Genomic DNA, 26,089 nt, shown 5'->3' on the forward strand with positions numbered 1-26,089 from the left:
TTTTTCCCCTTCCCCTTCCCTCCCTTCAACCCCTCCATCCCTCCCTATTTACAAAGACTTTGTTTCCATTTTTACATTTTCTCATATTAATTCCATTCCCTTCTTTCCTTTCCCCTATCCCTCCCACTTCCCCTTCCCCTTTGCCCCTTTTCTTCCTATTTCACATTATCTATTATACCTTTTAGTCCTTATTTACACTTTCAGTTACTCACACTAGAGAAACTATTAGGTATTTACACGTGTGTCCTGTTTATTTCACTTCAGAGTATTGCCTCAATGTGCATCCATTTAGCTATAAATGTCTCTAATTTCTCATTTTTTATGGTGGACTAGTACTTCATTTTATTTAAAAAAAAAAAAAACTCCACATTTTCTTTATCCAGTCTCCATTTGACGGGCAATTGGGTTGCTTCCAAGTTTTAGCTATTACAAACTGTGCTGCTATGAACATGGGTGCATTTATATTACTGTTTTTGAGGTCTATTTCTATTAGGAGAACAGAAACTCAGACTCCAAAATCTCTTTGAGCCTCCTCTGATGACCTATGGTTGAAAAGTTGCAGCCCCTGCATGTTCTGATTAGCTTATGGATAGCCCAGTGTGAATCTACAGGCAAAAATTAAAACCATGGTACTTCCAATTAGATTTATTCTTTTTAAGCCTCCAGCTTTTTCATTTCCCTACCCAATTATTCTGAGTCACAGATACTCTATCCCACCAAGCAAGTTCCCAAAGGGCTTTATAATAAGCAGGGCCAAGGAACCTGAGGGGAGTGCTCAGGCATAAAACCTTCTGGCAAAACATAGAAAGAGAAAATGGAGTTAGTTAAAGAATACTAGTCTCTATTACTCCCTTCCTGTAGCTTTTTTCCGTCTACTCAAGGGAATGGGCCAATACTAGCCTAAGGCAGTTGGGAGCTTAATCCGTTAGAGTTGAAAGAAGATATTACTTTAGCAAGTAAAGATTACTTTAGCAAGTAAAGGAACACTTGAGCAAGGAGAGAGAGAGAGAGAGAGAGAGAGAGAGAGAGAGAGAGAGAGAGAGAGAGAGAGAATATGTCTGGAGGAGATGTAACAGTCACAACATACGTAAAGTCAAATGTGTGTATAATCAGGACCATGGACAGTGCTGGGGTGAGCCCGGTATCCTCCAGGTTCTCGTGGTAGGAGCTCATATTATTCAGAGAAAGAACTGTTTGCTTCTGAAATGCCCTTCTTTTAGAAGGGGATTTTCTAGAACAGATTTGTCAAACTCTCTTTGTTTCCTCTAATTAGCCACCTCCTCTCTCCACGCTGCATTTCCTTATGTTGCTGCTTCCCTCTGGCTCTTGTCTTGTCAAGTATCTGCAAATAATGAGACTAATGTGTCTTGATTCATGAGAAGGGGAACGTTTTCAGAGATGCCAACCTGTAGCTCCCCAAACCCTTTTCATTACTGCTCCACTAATGGGCCCAGGGATCATCTTAGAACTTGTCTCAAAACCATGGGATTTTTAGATTGTTTTTTTCTTCCTCGCTGAAAAAAATGTCTCTAATTGTTTTCTTTTTCTGCTGGTAAAAACGAACTTCTAAGATCATGTTTTTGCATGCTTAGCACATTAAATTTTTTTCCACGTGCATGCAGCTCTGAGCTCACTCTGAAGATGTTCAATTAACTATAATTGTAAGCCAAATTACAGCAGCACCAGGAGAGAGTTATTCCAACAGCATGATTATTTGGTTTAAATAATTTCCAAAGCTGACATTTCTCTAGGAAAGAGAAAAAGTGAGTGCTTGTAGTAGGAGAAAAGGTTAATGTTAGACAGTCCATCTAAAAATGAAGCCTAATTTCTCTTTGTTTCTCTTTCCTTAATTACTTCCCTTGCTTCCTCCCTCCCTCCTCCCCTCCTTCTTGCCTTTCTGCTCTCCCTCCACTATTCCCTCTCTTCCTCCCTTCCTTCCTTCTTCCTCTCTGTCTTACACAGACATTGGCTTTGGGGTCACTCTGACCTTCCATGGTAGTTGCGTGACCTTGGACAAGTAGTTTAGCCTCTCTGAGCTCCAGTTTATTATCTGTAAGACAATGATAATAAAATTTATCTTGTCGAGTTGCTGTGAGGATTTCAAATGATATGACATGTGTCCTGGAGTTCCTGGCACATGATAGTAGAAGCTGTTCTTTGTTGTTACTGGAATATAACCATCCATCCAAGGAGCTATGTACTATAAAAGGGCAGGTATAAGAAAGGCAGAGATTTTCAACCCACTGTACAAATAGCCACCAATGTCCTGAAAACTCCATCATCACCAGCAGCAAACTTCTGAGCTTATGTGTCAAAGGGAGATTGAGCCATGGTCTAGCAGACTTTAGGTAGCAATGTTGGTCAAACACAAGAACCAGAAATAATTCCCCCTAGCAAGGAAGATGCTAAGTAAAATCGAGATAACACATTTATTGAGCTGCTGTTATATTCCAGGAATAGTATTTGATTATTTTAAATGGATTATCTGGCCTAATTTTCTGCATTTTAAATGGGGAATTCATGCTCAGACAAGCAAGGTGACAAAACCAAGCTGGTAGATTATAAGGCCAGTTTTCCAAGCTAGTTTGTCTTGCACTGGTACCATGACTTGTTCACTATTCACCACTGTCTTCACTTTGAAGGAGAAGAAAGTAGCACAAAGCACACATACATAGTTCAGGATTTTGTTGAAAGTGAACACATCTGCAGTTCCCTAACCCAAGTTTCAGAAACCAGAAAAACAAACCCCTCCTGATTACTATGGCTTATTAATGTAGAGCAAGACTTAAAAATAATCATTTTCTCTGTTGTAATTATGAAATAGAAGGGGCTGGAATAATCTTAGGACTAAAAAAAAAAGATGCATTGTTATTTTCTAGGCAGAAAGACCCAAAAAATTGACAGAAGCAAGACTCTCATGAGGACAACCAAGAACAAAAAAGTTATAAGGGCAGAGCACAGCAATCAGGAAAGCCAAGGAGTCTCACATTTTCCTCTCCTCATTAGCACTCTGGGTAAGGAAAGTGAGGCAGGGTGGTGCAGCCTTTCCCAGTAAGATCTGAGCACCATATTCCCTCCTAGTTTGGTGTTGGTTGCAGTTATTCAAGCATGTAGACCCAAGAGCTCCCCTTCATCAATTTCCTTCCATATTTCAAGAACCACAAGGGCAAGGATGCGCCATTTGGCATTTGCAATCCTTTCAAGTATCAGCTCAAGAATCAGCTGCAGCAATAAGAGACTGTGGTCCAAGACTGCCATCTCGATTAGCACTGTACGCCGAGCACGATGGAGAAGCTAAGTTCCTCTCTCTCCTTGGATGTCCTACCTTTCATGAGGTTAACTGGAAATATAAAGAGCAGGTGTTGCACATTTCTCCTGGTCAAGAGATCCAAGGCAGCACAGCAGCTGACACAGTGGCAGAGTGCCAATTAAATTAGGTTCCTTGAATTAAAACCCTGCCATGGGTGTTGGGCCTTGTGGATGAGGGTACATCTCTGAAGCACTCTCAGCTCAGCTTTATGTGTAATTAGTGGGATAAGAAGAACATTATCTCAACTGTGTGTCTTGTAAGCAATGGGCTCACACACAGAAGAAAGGTATCTTCACTGTTTTTAAAGGAAGTGTTTAAGCTCACTAATTTCACTGACCTCTCTTCTGTTGTTCCAACTGATGAGGGAAGGGTAAAGTTGAAACAAGCCCATGAAATGTGATAAAAATGATTTTGACATTGTTTTATCCTTCAGATCTTCACTCATAATAAGCCATGGTCTACTTAACACCACTTCAAAAATTAGACCACAGTGAAGAATATCAAGTTTCAAGGTAATTTGTTTTTCATTTCCTGAAGCTCAAATCAGTGCAAGGGTAAAGAATCAATGTCAGTATGAGGATACCTTGAGAGCATCAAAATAAAAATAAAATTTGACTGAATTATTGATATATATATATGACCATTAACCCCCCTCAAAATATTTCCCTCCTTTTAAACACACTTATGCCATTGTTCTTGGCATTTTCTGAAGCACCTCTGGAAGTCCTCTTTTGCGTCTTTAGCTGTGTTGTCATGGCTCCTTTATTTCCTGAATTGATTAAAAATCTTTATTTTTCATTTTGAATTTGAGGAAGAGCCAGAAGTCACATGGTGGAAGATCCAGTGGACAAGGTAGATGAGGACACACTGTGATGCTTTTCTGAGACTGCCTTTCTATTGGATGCCTCTTGGCAGCAGGGATCACTGTATTTTGATCACATCTTGCAAAGACATGAAAAAGGACTTCCAGAACTGCCTCTGAAAGTGGCAACAATGAGGGGACAAGTGTGTTTGAAGCAAGGGGAGTATCCGGTGGGCGATTAGTGGCAACTTGTCTTTTACTATAATATAATTTTTATTTAAACTTTAACTATATATTTCAATCACACTTCACAAGGCATGAAACTGAAAGAGGCAAAATAGCTTAGAAGAGTTATTAAACTTTCACCTGCACCACAATAATTGTTGGTGAGACTGACAGTCATTTGCCCTGGATCTCAAATAGCATCCAGCTCAGTGACACACTGTAGGACTTGCACTTCCTCCTCTCCCTTCTCATGAGACTGACTTTCAGTATCTCATCCTCCATGGCTTTGCTGTCCTTGGAGAAGTAGGAGCCTAAGAGGATTGGCCTCAGGCTCTGCTTCCCTGGCAAGACTAAACTAGGAGAGACAACATGAAAATGAATTGAATTTTGACTATTAACTACTTCTTACTAAAGTTTGGTTTGTGGAATTAAAGAAGAAATCAGTCAATACTGCAATGACAGAAGGAATGAATTGGCAAATGGGCAGGTTTAATGGGCAGCTAGGTTAAAATAGTAATGCAGCCTTGTTTCTGTCAGCCCTTTCTAATCTTTCATTTTCTGTTGTCACTGCTTCACAGTCTCTGAAAATGTTGTGAGGCAGGAGATTAGGGTATGGCAAACTGGCTGAGTGAGTGGGTGTGATATCAATAACAGAGATCCAGGAAATGTGCAGAAAAACTGTTCCCAAAGCCCTGGAACCAATCAGAGAATGCTATCTTCAATTGTTCTCATGAGAACTCAAGCAGGGTTTTGGTAGGGCAGCCTAGACCTGAGACGGCCACAAAGCTCTTGGCCCCTGTACCCTCCCTTGTAGGGATCCATTCTCATGCCTAGAGTGTGCTTCTTTTCCTACCTTTCATACCCCACACTTGCTCTCCACAGCATGTTTCTTTTCCTACCTTTAATAAATGTAAACACCTTGGTACATATTTCACTTGTCCAATCATTTCTTCCGGACAGGACAAAAAGAACCAACCTAGAAAGCACCTCTAGAAGGAGTCTCCAGCACCCAGAACCTGGTAAGAGTTGTACTCAGCGCTAGTATATTGGTCATGTCCTTTGCAAGCACCGACATCGCCAGCTAAACCAGAGTGTGTTACTACGGATTCGCTACCTTGGCTCTGTATTTCTCTAAACTAATCTATCTTTCCCAGTTTTTGTTAAATTTCTCACTCTACTATCTGCTTACTGCTTTTTCTACTTTATTAGAATATTAATCTCTAGCCTGTACCTCATTGCTGGTAACCTGTTCCCTCTCTGGTTGCTTATTTAGAGTCTCTCTGCAAGGTGGAAAAGACTTTTACTTACCCTTCAGGAAGTTCTGTCATTTGCATGAAAATAAGCATCTTCCTGGGCTGCCAGGGAACAATCCCCTCAGTCAAACTCTGCCTCTGTGCTACTTCTTGTTCCTTTGTTTTAAGCATCCCTCACCCCCTTGGTGGGCTAACGAAGGAAATGCTCTTTTATTACTTTTGCTCTTAACTCTTTAATAAATTAAGCATTGGAAACCACACCTGGTTTAAAAACTTGTTCCAGAAGAATAAGGAAGCACTCACTAAGTTTTGCCATAGTAGGTCCCCATCTACCACAGCACGGTTCCTCCTCAGTGACATGATTGCCTGCCTATCTTTGAAGCTATAGAGCTCCACAGAGAGGACAAGGAAGCTGAATAAAAGCCAAGAAGCAAAGACTGCTGGATCAGAAAGGCACCAAAGTAAAGGTAAATAATGCAATGAGAAATAATAAAATAGCTGCAGGGTATTGTTAGTCTACTTCTCTCCAGAACTCAAAATGTCCAAAAGTTTTGTTGGCATCCACATACTCACTAAAATCCTTCCATCTCTTGGAATGCAAAGTCAATGCATTCTTTGGGCAAGTACGGCTGGTCAAATATATGCAAACCAAGCACATTTGTAAAAATTCTAGTAATTAAAATAATTGGCTAGCTAAGAAAAGACTGTCCCAGTTAATTGGTCTTCAGTGAAGAAACATTAAGCTTTAGGGGAAAATGCATGTTTGATAGAAGTAATAAGTTATTAATACAAATGGAAATTCTGTAAAATGTAGAATAGTGAGTAGTGAAGACTGTTCAAGTTACTTGTGGAAGCTAAATTAGTATGTTACTTTTCACCACTCTATCCATTAAGCTGTTAATTGATTTAAAATATTAATAAAGCACAAGAATCATAGAGGGATTCCTCTTTATTTGCATCTTTCTGTCAAATGTTGCTACTGTATGGAAAATGATTAATCATAATATAAACATACATTGCAATTAATCAAAGCCACATCCCACAAGAGACAGAAGTGCTTACAAACATGCTTATAAAAAAGTGTTCTCACCTAGTTATAACACAGATTCTTCTTCATCCTGTTATAATCTTAAGTGATCTACCGTAAAAGTCATGTTTCCTGTTGTTTTTGTAGACACCATAGAGTTACTTATCCTGTGGTGCTAATTTATGGTGCTTGTATATAAAACATGGCCTTAATAACTATCAAAATAACACGATACACTTAAAAGTAGCTATTAGTGGTGCCTCCAAGGAGAAGATGACTGGTTCTCTGCACAGTTATACAGCTGCCTATCACCCTGCTCGGTCACTTGGGGATTTCATTACAGAGTTCGCGGCAGGGGCCAGAATGTTTGCTGTCACTGGTGAGGGCTTTAGAACAAACCATGCATAGGCTGACAAGACTCCTGGTCCCTCATTCTTGTAAAGCCTTCTCAGGGACAGGTGCAGTGGAAACCCTTCACTCCTCCTTTCTTCCCCACCTTTCCCTAGTTTCCACACTGACTTACTAAAAACCTTTTATTTAAAATAATGCTCAGTTCACAGGAATTTGCAGAATTGTGTCCAGAGAGGTCCTGGGAGTTGTCACTCAGTTTTCCTCAATAAAACATCTTGCATGTCTATAATATAGTATCAAAATCAGGAAATGGACATTGGCACGTGCTATGATTTCAGTGCATTCATTCCTCCAGAATTCACACTTTGGGACTTAACCCCAGAAGTTTAGAGCTAGGTCCCTTGGGAGGTGATGAGCCCATAAGAACTCCATCCTTACTGATCAGATTAAGTCTTTTATAAAAGAGTCATCAGTCACCACGTTGCAGAGATCCATGCACACCCATGTTTTTAGCAGCACAACTAACAATAGCTACATTTTGGAAGTGGCCCGCATGTCCATCAACAGATGAGGGGATAAAGAAAGTGTGGCATTTATATACAACAGGGACCTACTTTTCTATAAAGAAGGGTAAATTTGAGTCATTGGTAGGAAAAGGGTTGCACCTTGAGACCATAATGTTAAGTGGAAAAAAAAAAAAAGACACAAAAGCTTAAATATCACATGGTTTCTTGTAATGAGAAATCAAGAGTAGAAATAAATCAAAGAGCAAAAAGAAAAGATAGATAATAGGAAACAGGGAGATAGATCTTAGGTGGGCTTAGGTGACAGGAAGGGGACTAGAGAGAATTAAGATGTGTTGAACACATGTGCCAACCCTCCATGATGTGATCATTCCATACCATAAACATGTACTAATAAAACAGAAGTTAAACAAATTCTTCAGAGAGCTGCCACCCCTCTTCGACTTTTCCATCAAGAAAGGACCCCCAGTCAGCACCCCCATGAGGAAGAGGCCTTCAGGGACACCAGACTGGCTGGTGACACCTCAATCTCAGACTCCAGTCTACAGAGCTGCGAGAAATGAATGTGCGTTTATAAATTGACAAGTCCCACCTGGGCCCAGTGGACTATGCCTGTAATCTCAGCATCCTGGGGATGGAGGCAGGAGGATCATAAATTCTAGCCTAGCCTGGGAAACATACTGACTTAGTGAGAACCTGCCTCAAAATAAAAATGTACAAGGTCTGGGGATGTCGCTCAGTGCGATGGCCCTGGATTGGATCCCCAGTACTATAAAAAACAGATGAATAAATTCAAGTCTCTGGCATTTTGTTACAAAAGCACAAAGACAGCCCAGTCTCCTAGTTAAAAGGACTTGTTACAGATGTTTTGAATTCCATCTCATTTCATGAGCTGCAATAGACACGTTTCAATACAGAGAGGGAAAAAAGAAAAAGAAGAGTGAGTACTCCGAGGCTAGAATACTGAACTCCTTTGATCTCTGAAGTCTCACACAACCTACTTGTTTCCTTGACCCATCTATGAACTCTTCCTTGGTGTTGAAATAAGGGAAGAAATACCACTAACAAGAGCATTACAATTTTAAATGCCACGAAAAAGAGTATTACAGTGTTAAACGCCAATAACTAGAGCATTGCGATTATAAAATCTCTTCACAACCATTTTAAGACAATTGTGTGAAACTGTCATTTAAGAAGTTTCAATTTTAGAAAAAATGTAGTCTCAATTGCTAGAAACTTCACCTTTAATCCAAACCCTAGTCCAGGCTGAAAATCACGAAGAAAAGTAGCTCTCAAATATGACTACGCCTCATCAGCATCACCTGGTGGGCTTTGCGGAACACAGTTTGGACTCTAGCTTCTCTATGTTTGATTCATTTCCAGAAACGTCAACATCACATGGGAATTTATTAGAATGAACATTTTTCAGGTGCTTTTTGGCCCACGTGAATCCAAAACTCAAAGTGTGGAGCCAGCAAATTCTATTTTATAATCCTTCTAGTGTCATGGAGACTACATACTGAGAACTTCTGCTATAGATGGGTCCCTCTTAGCTGGGCTGACTCCCAGCTATGACACTTCTAGCTCTCTGTCTTCCATGAGCTACTTCACCGTTCTGTGCTTCAGTTTGAGCATCTGTAAAATGGGCTAATAGTATGTTCCTTGCAGCATTATGAGAAGAATAAAAGAATAAGTGGAAAATAATGAGTAAAAGAATAAGACCAGTAAAAGAGTAAAAGCACAGTATGTTAAGCTTTACTATACCAATTTAAATTGGATTATGAAAACACATTTACAGTCTACCTTTTAATCACAGTAGTTAACCAGACTTGAAATCACTGGTGTGAAACCTTGACTTCAAAAAGCATTCACCTGAGGAGATTTTATTTCAAGTTCTGATGCCCAACTCCCGTCTCTGGAGATTGAAAAAAAAAAAAAAAAACCCAGGAGATTTCTATTGCAGAGATATAGTTGAGATTCAGTGATTTAGATTTGAGTTTGTTAAGCCAATTTATGTATGCTTAGATAGACTTGGGACTTGTTCAGTTCTATCAGAATTCTGGGCTTACCTTGGTGGTGAGAGTTTCCATTTGTTCTCAGAGATTCTGTTCTTTAATCAATGCCAGGTGTCTGTGTGTGTGTGTGTGTGTGTGTGTGTGTGTGTGAGAGAGAGAGAGAGAGAGAGAGAGAGAGAGAGAGAGAGAGAGAGAGAGAGAGAGAGAGAGAGGGATTTCTGCTGTCTGTAACTATGAATTTGTGGTCTCACTGGGAATTTAAAAAAAGGGTAATGGCAAACCTCAGGGACTTCTACAGTATGGAAAACCAAAACCAAAATGTTTCAGCTTACACTTCATTTAAAAGCTTGTATTTCTCTGTTTGTAAGGCAAGAACTAAAATAGCTGTTTTTTTTAAAGTGAGTTTTGCCAGGTGAATTTGATTACAAATTAGGATTCTGCGTCTCTGAAAAGAAAATCTGACTAATGAAAAACAGCATTGCAAAGTCAAATAAGCTCTTGACTAAAGATAGAAATTTTAATCATGTTTTTGTCCCTACTTGATGTGTAACTCTGTCCTCAGCCTCTCTGGACCTGTACTGTCTCCATCTGAAATGTAAAGAGGGACAAATGGAATTTGTGATGTCCAGTATCCCTACTGACTCTAATGTTTTATACAAATGATTATGATTTTCTCTTCTGATATCTCCTGTATCCTCTCAACATCAATTAGGTTCAGGCTTAAAGTTGTTCAGAACAACAGATAACAATGCTACCCCAACATGTATCTTAATTCATGTGTTCATTCTTTTACTGTTTATTTATTGAGTGCGTGTCACATGCCAGACCCTGTCCTGGGCACAAGGAACTTCATAGAGCCAGAAGAGGTCACATCTCTTCTCACATGGAGCTAATAATGTTTCCCTGAAGAGCCAGGCAGCCTGATTTACATGCAATGTACTTGTCAGAATTCTACAGTTCTTTTTCCTTCTTCGCACCATCTCGCATTTTCATTCTAACAGCTGTAACAGGGAAGATGGGGAACGAGTGGAAGAAAAGATTGGAAACCTGACTGAGATGAAGCCCCTTTAATCATAGTCTTAAAAAGAGAGGAAGATTCTAATAAGTCATCCATTCCACTATGTGGCTAAAAGCCAATTGTTTCCTTATGGTAGCTTTTTCCAGACTTTTGCACGTAAGGCACATTTTTGGATACTAAAATTTATATGGCATATTGAGGAGTGGGATTAGTCTACACAGTTACAGAAGTATTTACTCGATAAGCCTTTTCCAGAAGTCAACAAATTACAGTATTCAAGCCGAACCTAGCACATCCATCTTAACTTTTTTAAATAAAGTTTTATAGGACCATCAGTTCATTCAAATATCATCTATGGATACTTTAACTAAAATGCCAGGGCTGAAGAGTTGAAACCATGCATTCTACAAACTCTTTTGTATTCATAACCTGGTCCTTGCTCTTCAGCTTAGGGTTGCTGTTTGAGAACAAGAACTGACTGCTCTCCATGGACACCCCAGAGGGCCACCCCTCCTTTCCTAGAAACAGCCAGACATTATCCTAGGACTCCTCTTCCTTGCAGAAAAACCTATCCAAATGACCCATTCATGTATTTGGTGACAGACACCACTTAGCAGTATGTAGGCTTTAAAAAATTACATATGATTCAACATTTTAGCAACTCCCTTTTGATGACTTGCTGGGTCAGCTAGCTTGAGAAATACAGCCCTGCAGTATCCACTTCATCCTTCACACCAGTGCTCTTCAGTTATTTCTGTTCCCACACCCCAAAAGAGTTTCCATAGCTCGTAGGCACTCCCTCCCACATTTCCTTCATTGACATCTATAGCTGTTCTTCAGTTTAAGTAGTCGTCACAGATATAATTTCTAGCCTGTTATGAGGTAGGACATTTTAAGATAAAATGGTTACATCTCTACTTGGATCCAATGCAATAGAAATTGGATGTCACCCTCCTCTATGCAGTGGGTGCTGTGGGATGTCCCCCGATACCCTTCGCAGTGAGCGCGTCTGTCCCCCAGCTGCCTGGAGAGTGGGGCCACACTGAAGTTTCTCCACAGGAACAGCTTTTGAAGAAGGCATCACCCTTGACTGAAGGCTGTGCTCTCCCCTGAGAATGCAGCCTATATCCAGTGGCTGTGTGTTGTGGAACCTAAGAGGCCTGGCCCTTCCCTGCTTTGGGCCCTCCCAGGCCTCCTTGGCCCATCTTTTCCTTCAGCCCAACTCTGCTTCTTCAGAGCCCCAGTGTCATCCCCGGGGCACGTCTAGGTGAGCTTCCTGCATACTCACCTCTGTTCTGGAGCATTTCCTGGGGAGCCTGGCCTCAGAGCTCCACCTTCAAAAGTACGTGACTAAAACTCTTCTTCAGCAGTAGAAAATCTCATGCTACTTTTTTTCTTAAACTTAGATTTCCATTCCACTCTACCCACAGAATATTTTGCTACTATAGTGCTTTTTAATAGTTCAAAGTCTTTTATTAATCACCTTGTCATACCTCCTTGCCACTCAATTACTATATATATTAAAATTTAATTTTAAAAGATTTCCTATGACTGTAAGGTTTTATGTGTTAAAATGTCTTCTGGACTGAGCTATCTTTACAATTATTAGCAACACACAGTTGATCATGACAACATAAATACATTATACATTTTGATAAATATTACACATAAAAAGTAAAAGTAGAAATGCATTTCTGAAGATAGTGATTTCTATTTTTAATTAGTTTGTATATGTGTTAGGGAATATTTACTCCGAGAATAAAAGTGTTCAGCATCAGTTCTGTTCCATTTTGAGGGTTTTTTAATAGATGTAAAAATACAATGCCCATGGAAGTCATGTAAATAAGTAGATGGGAATGGAAGTACTTTGTTGTCTAGTGTAGCAATTCTCTTTGAACTTTTATTTTACTAAAAATCATAGACTGATAAACTGCCAAAAATATTTTAACAACTGATGAGCTGACAATATAGTCAGATCCTCATTTAGTTTTATTGAAAACAAGGCACTGTAGACATCTTGGATTCCAGAAGGATTTGTCAATCAGTAATTAAAGTTATTCCCTTTCTCAATCCCTATAACCTATTTTCTCTCATTGGTGCCATCTAAGGGACCACAGAAACAGTAAAACTGGCAAGTGAATGCAGACTTGGCATCTATCATGAACACAGGGTGGAGTATTTATTGGCAATAGGGGAGACCTTGACTACCAGATAGTCCTGAAGCCCACTTCCAAACAAAGCGATCTGGAGGTGAGTATCTCCAAACTAGCCTTGCCAGAGAATCCCACAAAAAGCCAAATCTTCTCTTGTGACTACACTCACATCAGTTGGAATCCCTTTGTGTCACATTAGTGCTGAGCTTTGAACATCTGAGATATTTCTCCCATAATTTTTAAGTCTTTGGAATAAGCTTTAATTATAAGTAGATATTTAATAAAGACCAGGAAATACTTGCAAGGGATTCAGACAGTGGCACCAGCTTATCTGTCCTGGGAATCCTCCTTCTATCTCATTTCCCTAATAAACAGTGGGGCCCTTGCAACACTCCTGAACAGTCTGGGTCTTCTGGAAGGAATCACAAAAGGCTCGTGTACTCTCAAATACCAGCCTTATATCTCACAGAGTGATTTTCCAGTTATTTCAAAGAGCACAGTTTTCCTATCACTATGCATGATATTACAAGAAAGAATGAAAAAAATAATGAACAAAGGAAAAAATAAAGAAGGGTGTGTTTGAGAGTGACTTTTGAAGAATTTCAGCCATATTTATTCCTTGTTCTCTTGTACCTCTTCTGCTAGCCATGGTGACAGCAATTTTTTTTTAAATGACACAATTGAGTGGTAGAGAAGCCGAGGAGGAAATATTACCCAAGGTCAGAAGCGGCCTCTTCTGGGCTGTCCTTGAGCCCAGTGGAATATTTCACTCACTAGATAAATCTTCCTTGAGATTTTCTTTTCTTCATGCAAACAATCATTTTCCAAGGGCAATAATTGTGGCAAAATTATTGATCACAGAAAGGTTAAGGAATTCAACTATACTTTAAATTTACAACACAGGAGTTTGTAAGGCCATAGAAAAGTCTTCCCCCAAGAAATTCATGTAGAAAGCCTAATTCTTCCTCCATTTCCTTTGGTTGTCTACTTTTCTCTTGAATTGTTTAAATAATCTGTTTCTTTGTTCCCTTCTCATGAGTAAAGATATTAATGAGATTTTTCCTTTCTACTAGTAAACAAAAGAATCATGTGGTGTTTCACATGTAGTGTCTTAATATATGATACCTCTTCCTAAAAGTAGTATATGTGATTATTTTAAAGAAGTCTCAATTTAGAATAAGAAGACCTGAGATTGACCATTTAGCTATATTGAACATTTGTTTAATTATCTATTAAATACTGGGAACAACTTTTCTGACATTATCCTGTGTATGTGAAAGATGTATATAATGTAACCAGTGTAAGTACATACAATCAAAATACAGACCAATAAAATTAATTCTCATTTTTTCCTGCTTTTATAATGTAACTTTGTAATAAAAGAACACAAAAGATTTTACAAGCTTAGTCTTACAAAAAAAGGAATTTGCATGTCATATCTGTAAACATATTATTTATTTATGTATTTAATAATGAAGAAAATAGAAAAAAACAGCTTGGTAGAACACACTAATAATTTTATAAACATAGAATTTGTAGAGAAAGAATCAAAACATCACAACACTGAATTTCACAGTTAAACCCACATGCAGATTGTAGAATTATGTTACAGAATGTTTTGATGTAATGTGTTAAATATAAAAATAATCCACTGCAATTTCCATTTAGCACATTGTACAAAACTCATTTTTAATGTGATTAACAAGTTTACAGTCTTTCTCTTATGGTGCTATATATTCAAAGTGCTCTGTAACATTGAGGTTGAAGCCAAGGAACAAATACTATAGAGCTCTATAGTAATAGAGCCCCAAAATAAATGAAATTAAATGTAAAGTACATGAAATGCACTCATAACAAAAGACAAATGAAGAAGATCCATGATGTGGAGTAATACTTTAAGCCAGAGTGGGCAGAAGTACTTCTGCATACACACTCCAATACAAGCACAACATAAACGAGCATAAGGTTGAATTTACCCCTTTATAATGATTACCATTTCCTAGAGAAAATAAAAGAGCCATGGAGGAAGAAAAAAGACAGAGACACCAGAAAAAGAAATGAGATGGAGAGAGGCAAATAAAGTTCACAATTCTCCAACAATTCATTTTTTCAAATGAGACTAATCCTCAGTATCACCAATAGTCCATGAGAGCCGTTTTCAGACTTTGGTATACAATCAGAATTACCTCGAGGTCTTATGAAATCACTGGGTGTTAGGATCTACCACCATTTATAATTTAACAGATATGAGAAGAAGCCAGAAACAATTTCTAGGTGATCTTGATCTTCATAATTAAATGACCAATCCATTATCTGGTCCACCATGCCTAGTCCTGTATATTTTTTGAATACTGAATGGCGCCATCATTGGTTAAGACGAAAAACACATACAACAATGATATGCCTGGATCTCACCTACAAAGGAATGTGGATAAGAATATTAAAGAGCCAGCATGGATTGTATGATGACTGAGGAAGTGGTTCTCAACTTTGGGTATCTTGCAGAATGAAGTAAAAAGTGTGTGTGTGTGTGTGTGTGTGTGTGTGTGTGTGTGTGTGAGAGAGAGAGAGAGAGAGAGAGAGAGAGAGAGAGAGAGAGAGAGAAGACAGAGAGTGAAACAAAACATAAGGCAAATATTTTAAAAATTTATTACAGTAAAAGACACATTGCTGTTAATCCCCCTCGGAATACTCCCCATCACTTCAAACACACTCACCCTGTCATTCTTGCCACTTTCTGAAGCATGTCTGGAGTCCTCTTTTGTGACTGTATTTAGTTGTGCTGTCTTGGTTGCCCAGGTCCTGAACAGATTCAAAATGGTAATCTTTCATGGTCATTTTGACTTTGGAGAAGAACCAGAAGTTGCATGGTACCAGATCCAATGAACAAGGTGGGTGAGGACACACAGTAATGTTTTACAAGCCAGCCTTTCAGTTGGATGGCACTCTGCAGCAACCTTCACCATATTTTTTATCATATCACATAAAAACAAACAAACAAAAAGACTTCCAGAACTGCTTCCAAAAGTAGCAAGAATGATGGGTAACTATTTTCAAAGCAATGGGGAGTACTTTTAGGGGAATTAATGGCAATGTGTCCTTTACTGACACATGGATTCATCTAAAACTAATGAAATCTGAAGTTTTTGGGTGGAGTCCAGGGTTGAGTCATTTACGAAAGTGCCCTGTGAAAGACTAGTGTGGAGACTGACTGGAGAACTGCTACTTTTTCACAATTCTTTTCACCTCTCATCTGGAGAAAAGGTGAGTCTTAGAGGAACAGTTATGTGGATAACGTCAAGGAAATCCAAACCCCTAGTGCCATGCTGATCCTCAACTAGAAAACAATAACAGGGGTAATGTAGAAAGCAGCTGTGCCTGTTGATTTATGGTGGGCTACAAAGTTAGCTCACAAGTGTGAAATGACTGAACTTGGGAAGGCACGTTGCACGCTCATTCACCCAAGTTTCTTTTCCACTCAGTGACATCAACTAGAGTCCCCCAAATGTTAGCATGTGTGCTTAGGGGCTACATCCAACTGATATAATTATTATATTCATTCCACTTAGCTACATTATTTACTACTTTCATTTAGATATGAGTGGCCCCATAAATAAGGCCCGCAGGGACAAAACACTGCAAGCTGCCATTTCACTAGTCTCCCTGAGAAAGGAGAATTTCAGAAACACATACAAAACAAAGGGCATTTTAAAATAAGGTTTCCACTTTAAATTACTGCTCTGGCATACATAGAACGAAGAGTTCCATGTTTCAGTAAATATACATCCAATGGGATCCTTTCTGGAAGGACCTAGAGGTTTGAGCAGTCTTTTCTTTTAATTTTTCAATTTTTATTAGTAAAGTTAAGATGCATAGTAACTACTTTCATCTTGGGAAAGTGCTACATATACATAGTGTATCTTGAGCCTTTTTCATTTTAAATTTATTTTTTTCTTAATTTTTAATTACTGTATATTTTGTGATACATACTAAATACATCCATCATGGGAACCATCTCAGAAAAGCAGTGACTTAAAAAAGAAACAAATATTCAATCTAACATCCTAGTGAGATGCTTGAGTGACAGTTTCTCCAGGCTTTATGTCTTCCAGAAGACACTTTTAGAAGATCCTGAAAAATAATAAAAAGAATAGCAGTGCTATGGATATAATCATTCAAAATAGCAGAATACTGAGCACTTTCTGTTTTCTAGAAGGTAGATTGTGATCGGATCAAGGAAATGAGGCTGTAAGGGAATCGTTGAAAGGCTAGGTATGCAAAGATAAATGGTGGTCTTTAGCTCTACTTTCAATATTTACCTATTTCAGCAGTATATATTACATGAATAAATATTTATACCTTTGATGTAAAACTTACACATACATATGTTGAACTTTATAATACTATAAAAATAAATGCATGGAGCCCATTTAAAGGCCAGGGATCACTAACAGCCATTGTTCCTTCCTTTGAAATGCTAAAGAATTCTAGAATCCCAGAAGAGAGTTTGATTCTTTATTTCTGCGGTCTATACCTTGCGGCACATTCTCTGGGTTTCATTTTTGAGACCTGGACAGAGACACATGGATCTCACTACTTCGGGGAGCTGTATTTGCAAAGACAGGGCGTGATTTTAGAGTCAGGAAGGAATCTACATGGGTTCCTGTGTGTGCTGTGGTCCCTCCTCCATCTCCTGAGCCCTTCTCTTCAAAAGCTGGGACCAAGTGGCACAGAACTGAAGCCCATGTGTGCAAGCAAGCAGAGCAGACACCGACAGAAGAGACATCCCCGCCCCAAGGAGAGGAGACTCATGCTAGGGCTTTTATTCCATCCTGCGAACAGATCAGACTCCAACTCACCATCTGCTGTGAAAGCTCGTAGTCCTTCCTGCTGTTCAGGGAACATCCGCATTCTCACTTTGCCTTTGCACCATACGCTCTTGCTTCTCTTGGGTTCCAGAGAAGTCACCGGAAGTAATTCTTCTGGACTTCCCCGGAAGCATGGCCACCGCCTCTAGGCTCCCTTTGCTGGGCTCTGACTCTCCCTCTTGTGATGATTCTTCACCTGTCCCTGCAACCTGCCCGGGGTCCCTACTCCCTGGTCCTGCCTCCCCCGCTTGTGCTGAGCCTGCAGGCAGAGTCACCCCTGCTTCTCCGCCTTCTCCATCCTGTCCTAGCCTCAGGGCCTCCCCTTCCCCCCTGGAAGGTCCTGGAAGCACTCCCGCCTCAGCCTGTGCTATGGGAGCCACTGTCACCTCTCCCCTGCTCGACACCATCTCCTCTGCCACCACCCTCTCTGAAGCTGCTGTTTTCCCTGGTGCCTTGTCCCCCTGGAGCCTGGCTTCCTCCCCAGCAACACCTGAGTAGGAAGCAGCTGAATTTGCTACTGCTTTCCCCTCCGCTGTCCTCAAATCTGCCAACACCTCCTTCCTCTCTGCTTCTGTCCCCTCCACTCCTCCTTCTTGCAGATCCTCCCCAGCCATCTCCGTTTCTCCTCCTGTGGCTCCTTCCCTCTCTGTGCTGCTGTGCTTCATCACTTCTGTCTCCAGTGTGGACTTTGGAGCCCCCTCCTCCTCAGGGTCCTCAGGCTCTGCTTCTTCACTGAACTTTTTCGCCCTCCGGGGATCTCCCTCAGGCACAGCCTCCGGGGTCACCGTCATGGCCTGTACTCCTTCTGGCCCCTGTGGAGCCCCTTCCTCACGCCTGCCCTCTGGCCCAGCAAGGCCATCTTGGCGGAGCGCCGCACACTCCTCAGCCTGTGCCGTGTCTGGGACAGTGAGGTCGGGGACCCTCCTCTCGCTCGGGGGCTCACTGCCAGGCCCCTCTGATGGCCCCTCTCTTCCGTACCCAGGCCCTTTCTCCCGCTTTGAAGGGACCCTGGTCGCCTGCCCTTCCCACTCCGCCCAGCCTTTGTGCTCTGTGTCTCCGGCTTCACTCAGTCCTTCTCCTCCTTTCCCTCTCCTCAGTGCTGTGACCTTTTCAGGTGACTTTTCAAATTCAAGTGTTGCTTCCAGCAAATTAACAACCCTTTCTCTCTGGGAATCTTCCGGAAGCCTTGTACCTTCAGTCAAGCCAGTTGCTTCTGTGGGGTCTACAGCCTCACCATCAGATTCCGTTTCATTTCTGGGTGCTTTCGCCTGCTCCTCAGATCTTATTTCCTTTGTTTTTTTCCTCTCTTCCACTTTACGTTTTTGCTCTTCCTCTCCCGTGTCTTCTGCCTTCGGGGCATCTGCCCACGTCACCACTTTCTTCTCAGATCCAGCTTCCCTCAGAGATGCGGGGGGGCTCCCGGGTTTTCCCCTCTCTCTTGCTACACCTAAGAGCTCCCGTAACGTTTCTTTCCTGCCTTCTTTCCCATCAGGCCCCAGCTCAGGCACAGTCTCCTCCCTCACGGTGGCTTCCTGGGGAAGATCTTCAAGGCTGCCATTAGCAGTTCCCATGCAGCTTGCCTCAGCCGCAGGCCCCGCTGTTGAGGAGCTTGAAGGTGTTTCCGCTTCCAGAGCTTCCGTCGCCTCTTTGTCTGCCTTCTGTCCCCCGGTGGTTGCCTCTTCCAGCCCATCCTCTTTCAAGGATGGTGCGTCTTCCACAGCCCCCACGTCCTCTAGCTCTGTGGGTGCCTCTTCTTCACCTCCGTCCGCATCTGGCCTTTGGGACGCTGCCTCCCTGACAGCCTCCTGGTTCTCCGCCTCCCCCATTCCTGGAGTAGCAGCCCCTCTCAAGGTGACCACCTCCTGACGGTGCCGGAAGCTGTTGGGAAGCACTGGCTCCCCTGAGCCCTGCTCCCCTGTGGGAGAAGCTGCCTTTTCTGTCTGCCTCAGGGCCCGTTCTTCAGGTGCCGCCTCTCCACTCAGGCTCATGGACTCCCTTGCTGCTGCTTTTCCCGTGAGGTCTAACTCCTCTCTCCCCAGCCTGCCATTCTCATCCTCTTCTGCCTCTGCCCCACTTGCTAGCCCCACAGGGGTCTCTCTTGGCTCTGTTAATTGTTCGGCTAATGCTGGCTGCTCTGCTGTGGGCTTCCACTCCCCTGAGGGAAACTCTGCAACCCCTGCCTCCTCCAGCTGGGCTGCATCTCTTCTGTCTTCCATTAGCTCAGCATCCTGATGTTGGGGACCTTCGCCACCTTCTGGTGCTTCTTTGTCCAGATAATGTGTTTCTTGTGTAATTTGGTTGGGTTTCTTGTTTGAGTTCAGTGCTGCCCTTTTCTCCATCACCAAATTCCTATTTGGTGCTATAAAAATAAGATTAAAAGATAAGATTACTTCAATCAAAACAGACAAAGGAGAAGATATTACATATGACCTTATGTGATACTTATTTGTCTCATAAGAGATTTACTTGTTGTCAAGGAGCCGTGCATGTTATGTATGAAACATCAGCTAGGTTAGTTCTATGGTGCTATTGACTATAATATACACCATGGTTTAATTAGGGCCTTTCATTCTGTAAAGAAATGCTTTCCGATTTAATGGATATACAGTTACTATACATTGATATTAAGTTAGGCATCAGAAATGATGGAAATACGTAAACAAAAACCCCTCAATTCCTGATGCTTTGAAAACAATAAATTCTCTCTCTCTTTCTCCCCATATATGTGTACACACACATGCCTACATCCTAACATTCTGCTTTCCCTTGAAATAGAATACTTGCAGAAAATCCAATAAAAATAACATTCAATTTTCTTTAAAGCCATCATTTCCTATAGCACCATAATATGACTGTTTTCTAACTATGTTCTGCTGCTACTCATGTGGGCGTACAGCAACACAATCATAATACAGAGATGGTAATTGAATCAACTATCACACCCATATTTTAAAGCTACTATATCTAGATTTAGTCATCAAAAAACTTTTCAGCTCAAAGTAAGACTTCACTAAAGACTCCAATTTGTATTACAGGTCAGGATACCTACCATCGACATTCAGAAATGGATTTGCCTTTGGCAAAATAGGATCACAGGGTAAGACAGACTTTGTAGTCTAGGACAATTTTCAACTTAAATGACCTTCATGAAATATTTCATAATTCTCACCAATGATTCTCTGGCAAATCTGGGGATACTATTGCCAGTATAGGTTTACCACATTTTTTAAAAGGTTTGGAATGAATTCCTTATTATTTAACAAAGCCATATGTTCTTGAGTGATCCATGCAAACTAAGGAAATGTGTGTCATGTCTAATTATCCAGTTTTCCAACCAAAGAATAATAGGGAGATAAAAGCTTCAGAAATCCTCATCCTAATAATTTCTATTACTCTGTTCTTTTTCTTTTATGAAAGACACTGGGCTATATACTATAGGTCAATTATCATACCAAGGTGTTAACCTTTAAATTATGTAAACTTGCAAAGTAAGTAAATGTGTCTTCCTCATCTTTTCTTACCTGCTTATTTTGTTGGTTATCTTACCTGCAATAGCTTCACTGACAATCTAAGAGACATCTAAAATCCAGTTCTTCCCTAGTCTTAACACTCCATCCAGGACTGTTACCATTCCATTTTTTCTAATATAAAACATGGCTATCTTTAGTGGGATTCCCCAAGTCTCTTGCCAATCAGTATGATATACCATTTTTTGGTAAGACAATAATAGCTAATATGAGATTTCACTTTAAAAATGTATTTGGAAGGTAACTTTTGTTATCTTCTTTCAAAGGAGTAAAACAGAAATGTCAGATCTATCATCAGGGCTGAGGTTGACTTTTGTAGGTAGTCCTCTGTGTATGTCACAGAGATTATTTCCTAAAGTGTATCTAAAAGCTCCCAGAAGGAAGTGTAGAACCAAGCTGTTCAGAGAACATCTAGGAAATTCATGTTGACTGTTTTATTTCATTACAGATCATTGCTGAATTTAGACCAAATTATATTGAAGCAAGAAACAATATGTTCTCTCTAATAATATATCTGTTGCTATCCAAATTCCTGCATGAAAGTTTTATTAAAAAGTCAGTTATGAAAAACATTTAAATAAAATCCTCTGCCTTTCTAAGATGTCCTCCAAACGTATGGATTAATTAAAGAATATTCAGAAATACAAGGGCGTAAAATAGCCTAGTGACCATGTAATAATATACTATGCCTAAATTCTAGGAAAGAAAGTTATAATGGCTACCAGCTGAGCTATTATATGAACACACAACACAGCACAACACAACAGAGAAGTTGGACAGGACATTCCTGAAACAAGGGATTAGGAGTAATTGAAGCTTTTCTTAGAAATACCAGTGCAAAAACACGGCATATGACTTTGATAGTAACCTCATAAGAGTTTTTCCAAACCTTGAGAAAAAAAAATATTTGTGAGCAAGCAGCCTTCACAAATGGGCAATCTGATTCAGTGGGAAAAGTGTGTACTTGGAAGTCAGACCTCTTGAGGATGCTAGCTCTGCCACTTGCTCATTGTACGCCCTTGGGAAGTCACACCTGTCCAATCTTTCATTTCCTGAACCCTAAAATGGGATAGCCATCCTTAATTCACAAAATAGTGAATGAGAGAGTTCATGTGAAGTGCTTAGTACATTGCCTAGCCTGCAGCAAACTATCAAATCTTCCTTGCCCACTCTTATCCCATAGCTTGCTAGCATCTAGACTTTCCTGTTTGAATTAGATTTGATCAATCACAACTACTCCAGCTGCTTTTCAAGATAAATGTTTGGGGAGCTACACTAGAACTCCTTGGGTGAAATGTCCCCACCAGATCCCTCTCTTGTAATTCACCCCACTCCTTCCTTAAGTGTCATCTGGCCCTCATGATGCACAGTAAGAAATGGAACTTGTCTTGTGGTTTCTACCATTGTCCATGAAGCCATGGCTGGCTAAGCTGTTCACTTAAAAATAGGATGAAATCTCAAATGCCTCGTGGCTCTTGACTACAATCATTAAACATTGGAAGTGGCAGTAATACAGTCATATAATGCATGTATTTATTCATTAGTGTAGTCAGGGAATGAAAAAATGGCCACACATATACACATACATATATTCACATCAGAAAATTCACTACATTCACTACATTCACTACAGATGAGAAGACCTGATTTCAAAGACATAAGAAGTTTGCCAGATAATGCATGAGTCATGGTCTGTGGAATCAATCTCTAAGTGGCAATCTTGCAGATGGAATACTCATCACCGAAAGCCAAGTCACGTAGTGATGGCAATGAATTCTTTCCTAATTAAGAGAAGAATGAGAGGTTTAAATGAATCATTGTGAAATATGATGTGTCTTGGCTCTTGACGTCTCCAACTGGGTCAGGTACGGCAAATCCACCTACCTGGCCCACTAACTGGGAGGCAAGCTATGAATCCAGGCAGACCTGAAAATCTCCGCCAGAAATTAAGAATCCAGAGTCCTTTTTTTCATCATAGGCAACAAGGTAATAAAAAAAAAATACTATTCATAGCTAAAGTCAATTTCCAAGTTCCCTTTAGGTTTCTCAGCCATCTCCTGCCATTGTGTTCATTAGATGAAAAGAAAGAAAAAAAATAGATGCCAGGAAGAAGACCTGAGACGGAAATGGGCTGTCTTTTGCAGAGGATTTCTGAAGGTCTTTTCTCGGGATAAGGCGCCCTTACCTCCACACATGTCGATCTCCAGCTTCCTCCCAGGCGTCCCCCAGTCATCTGAGCTGCCATCACCAGGCTGGGCCTCATAGTGGCTGTGGCAGCCAGGTACCAAGGTTTCGCTTATTATCTGTCCAACTGATTAGAGATCATATAAAGTATCAAAAGGTACAAAAACAGGTCATGGGAATGTTGCTGAGCTATTTCATATCATTTAAGCAAGTGGGGTCCATTTAAATGCACTCACATTAAAATGACCTTGTTTCAAAATCTGTGAAGATTAAACAGCTCCCATGCTATGATTTCAAAAAGAAAACCATGTACCAAAGAAGAGCATGAAGTAAAGAGATACATGCAAAGGAATGCTTGCATTAAAAAGATGACAGCCAGAAGCGGTGACAGTTTGCCAAATGCACATGCAATGAAATGATTGGAAAAGCAGTCTTAGTTGCCTTTTACTTTGTAGGAATGGGTGTTACGGCTTTTATGACACTAATCACCACTGCTCTTTTAAATTGCTGAAATGACCACAGCTGACTACACTGTGCTCATTTCATCCATTAGTAGATCTTAGTGATTTGACCCCCTATCTCACTGCATTTGGACAGAAGCAAAAAAAAGCTATTACATGATTCCTGTAAATTCGATGGTAAAAGCTGATGTAAAATTCCTGTTATCTGCAGCTGATTACTTGCATGGACTTCAGGATCACAAAGGCCTCAGTTCAAGTCCCAAATTCCCATACTGTGTCACCTTGGATAAGGTTTTTTTGTTTGCTTTCTTTTCAGTACCGGGGATCAAACTCAAGACCTTGTGCTTGCAAGGCAGGTGTGGTGCCACTGAGCTAAATCCCCCCACAGCTGGATCAGGTTTTTTACTTAAATCTAAGCCTGAGTTTACCTATCTGTCAAAAAGAGAGATAAACTCAATGGTTACTGAGAGGATTAAGTAATGTATCGTCTAGAGGAATGATAGTAAACCTTTTAGAGACCAGATGCCCAAACTGCAACCCAAAACTCACTTATTTATTGCAAAGTGGCAATTCTGCAATTAAGCCTGAAGACTCGACACCCCAGCTGCTGGGGAGCTGCTGGGCTCATGTACCGATGAGGGGCTCTGCGTGCCATATGTTCACCGTCCCTGGTATAGAGCATTGCTCCCACTTGTTAGCAAATTCCTGGGCACTTAATTAATGGTACTGATGATGATGGGCACTTTTATTATCAGTGTTACCATCCAGTGTGCTACGATCTAGGCCAAACTGTCAAGTCAGTTAAGTTTGTTTTTAGTTTCTCACCATCTCCCGCCGAAGCTTGCTTTTCATCTGAGGACCTGGGATGCTGCTTCCTAGTTAACAAAAGCTGTCTCCATAATACTACACCTAGTTCTACCTTCTGAGGTAAAAACACGCCATCTCCGAAACTTCCTCCCTTCTCCCTGCATTTCTTCCTCCCTTGCTGCGCTGCTCCCTTCTTCCATTTCTTCCTTCTGTCTTCCTTCCTTTGTCCTCCCTTGGCATTCTGATACAGCTAATCTATCAGAGCTCAAAAAATGCCTCTTGCTTAGAGTTCGTTGTTAAGGGGTAATCACTGGTTGCTTGCACTGTGCTTGGAAACAAGCAGCGAGATACCTGCCTCCAGTGGGTTGTAGCAGGAAAATGGTAGCTTAAGTATATTCATCTCAACAAGAAAAACATGGAGATGAAAGAGGAGCATCATATAGCTCAAATGTATTCTCTTTAAAAAGTATTCCTCATTCAGGCAACACATCAAATAAAAAACTTTCTTACAGTGCAATAATTTGGAGGCGTAGTTAATAAACATTATATATACATGTAAATACTATGCAAAGAATTTAATTAAGCAGTGCTTTTATCTTTGCATACACATTTGTTTGGCTGACTGAGTGGTGGAAATCACAAGGATGGTAGGACCAGGGGATGGGAGCATGACTTAATAGCAACTACATAAAGTTTTGTTTCATCAGTGGCAATAAGATATTTAGTTTGTTCAAGCAGTCTATAGCCTATAAAGAAATGTGGCTTACAATAATAATAACAACAGCAATAATAAACAATAATGAAACAATTAGTAGCTATTGAACCAAAAGACTATTCTAAGAAGCCAAACAATATTAGCATAAGTTGAAAATTACAACTCACTCGAACTGATAGTGAAGCCTGTCCTCTCTGACATGGGACTGCTCACCCCCTGCAGGGAAGGTGGATGACACATCTGGACGTGGATGACAGCCTGTGTAGCTAGGTGTTGCCTAATCAGGTTCCTCAAGAGTGGGACACTGGTCTACGCAACAAGGACTTCCGAAGTGTGAGACCAGCAGAGCCCTCACTTGGACATTATTTCTCAGATGCTCTTCTGAAACTAAAACTTCTGGCATGAGAAACTGAAAGTGTAAATAAGGATCAAAATGTATAATAGATAATGTAAAATAGGAAGAAAAGGTCCAAAGGGGAAGGTGAAGTGGGAGGGTAGGGGAAAGGAAAGAAGGGAAAGGAATAAATGTGAGAAAAGGAAAAAACGGAAACAAAGTCTTTGTAAATAGGGAGGGCAGGGGAAGGGGGAAAGAATAAGAATCAAGATACATCGTGTACAGGTACAAGTTCCCAACGATGACTGTAACTGTATTGTATACCTAAAATGTACCAATAAACTTAATGAATTTTAAAAAAAGGCAAGAACTTGGCCAGCATCTAACACCAACTTTTTTCCACCAATAGTAAAAGAGGAGGACTCCGCTTGCTGAGATGCCTGTGTGAGCAATGTGATCTGTCACTTTGTTTCCCACCTATTTAGCCCTTCATCCTGTAAGGCTCAGTCCTCTAC

The 26,089-nt window shown here is 40.6% G+C and overlaps 1 protein-coding gene and 1 long non-coding RNA gene across 9 annotated transcripts in view; one reads left to right on the forward strand and one right to left on the reverse strand.

The window, feature by feature from the left end:
* Positions 1 to 3,343: 3,343 nt before the first annotated feature.
* LOC147827590 (uncharacterized) lies at positions 3,344 to 12,184 on the forward strand. Its single transcript, XR_015451920.1, has 3 exons — positions 3,344 to 3,822; positions 5,298 to 5,356; positions 5,973 to 12,184. It is a non-coding gene; the product is annotated as an uncharacterized LOC147827590 (long non-coding RNA).
* Positions 12,185 to 15,196: 3,012 nt separating this feature from the next.
* The window catches only part of Erich3 (glutamate rich 3), a 105,985-nt gene continuing 95,092 nt past the window's right edge, over positions 15,197 to 26,089 (reverse strand). For all 8 annotated transcript variants that reach the window (XM_087212906.1, XM_013070956.3, XM_004841575.4 and 5 more), the window contains 3 exons: positions 23,259 to 23,384; positions 17,538 to 19,905; positions 15,197 to 16,809 (listed from right to left, as the gene is read on the reverse strand). In XM_087212906.1, the coding sequence (XP_087069032.1) occupies positions 17,573 to 19,905; positions 23,259 to 23,384 (2,459 nt within the window). In that variant the 3' untranslated portion in view covers positions 15,197 to 16,809; positions 17,538 to 17,572. The remainder of the gene's footprint in view (positions 16,810 to 17,537; positions 19,906 to 23,258; positions 23,385 to 26,089) is intronic.

This window comes from Heterocephalus glaber, unplaced genomic scaffold, assembly GCF_053883595.1.
Source record: "Heterocephalus glaber isolate CG9 unplaced genomic scaffold, H.glaber_assembly_v1.0 deba00001442, whole genome shotgun sequence".
Taxonomy (NCBI): Eukaryota; Metazoa; Chordata; class Mammalia; order Rodentia; family Bathyergidae; genus Heterocephalus; species Heterocephalus glaber.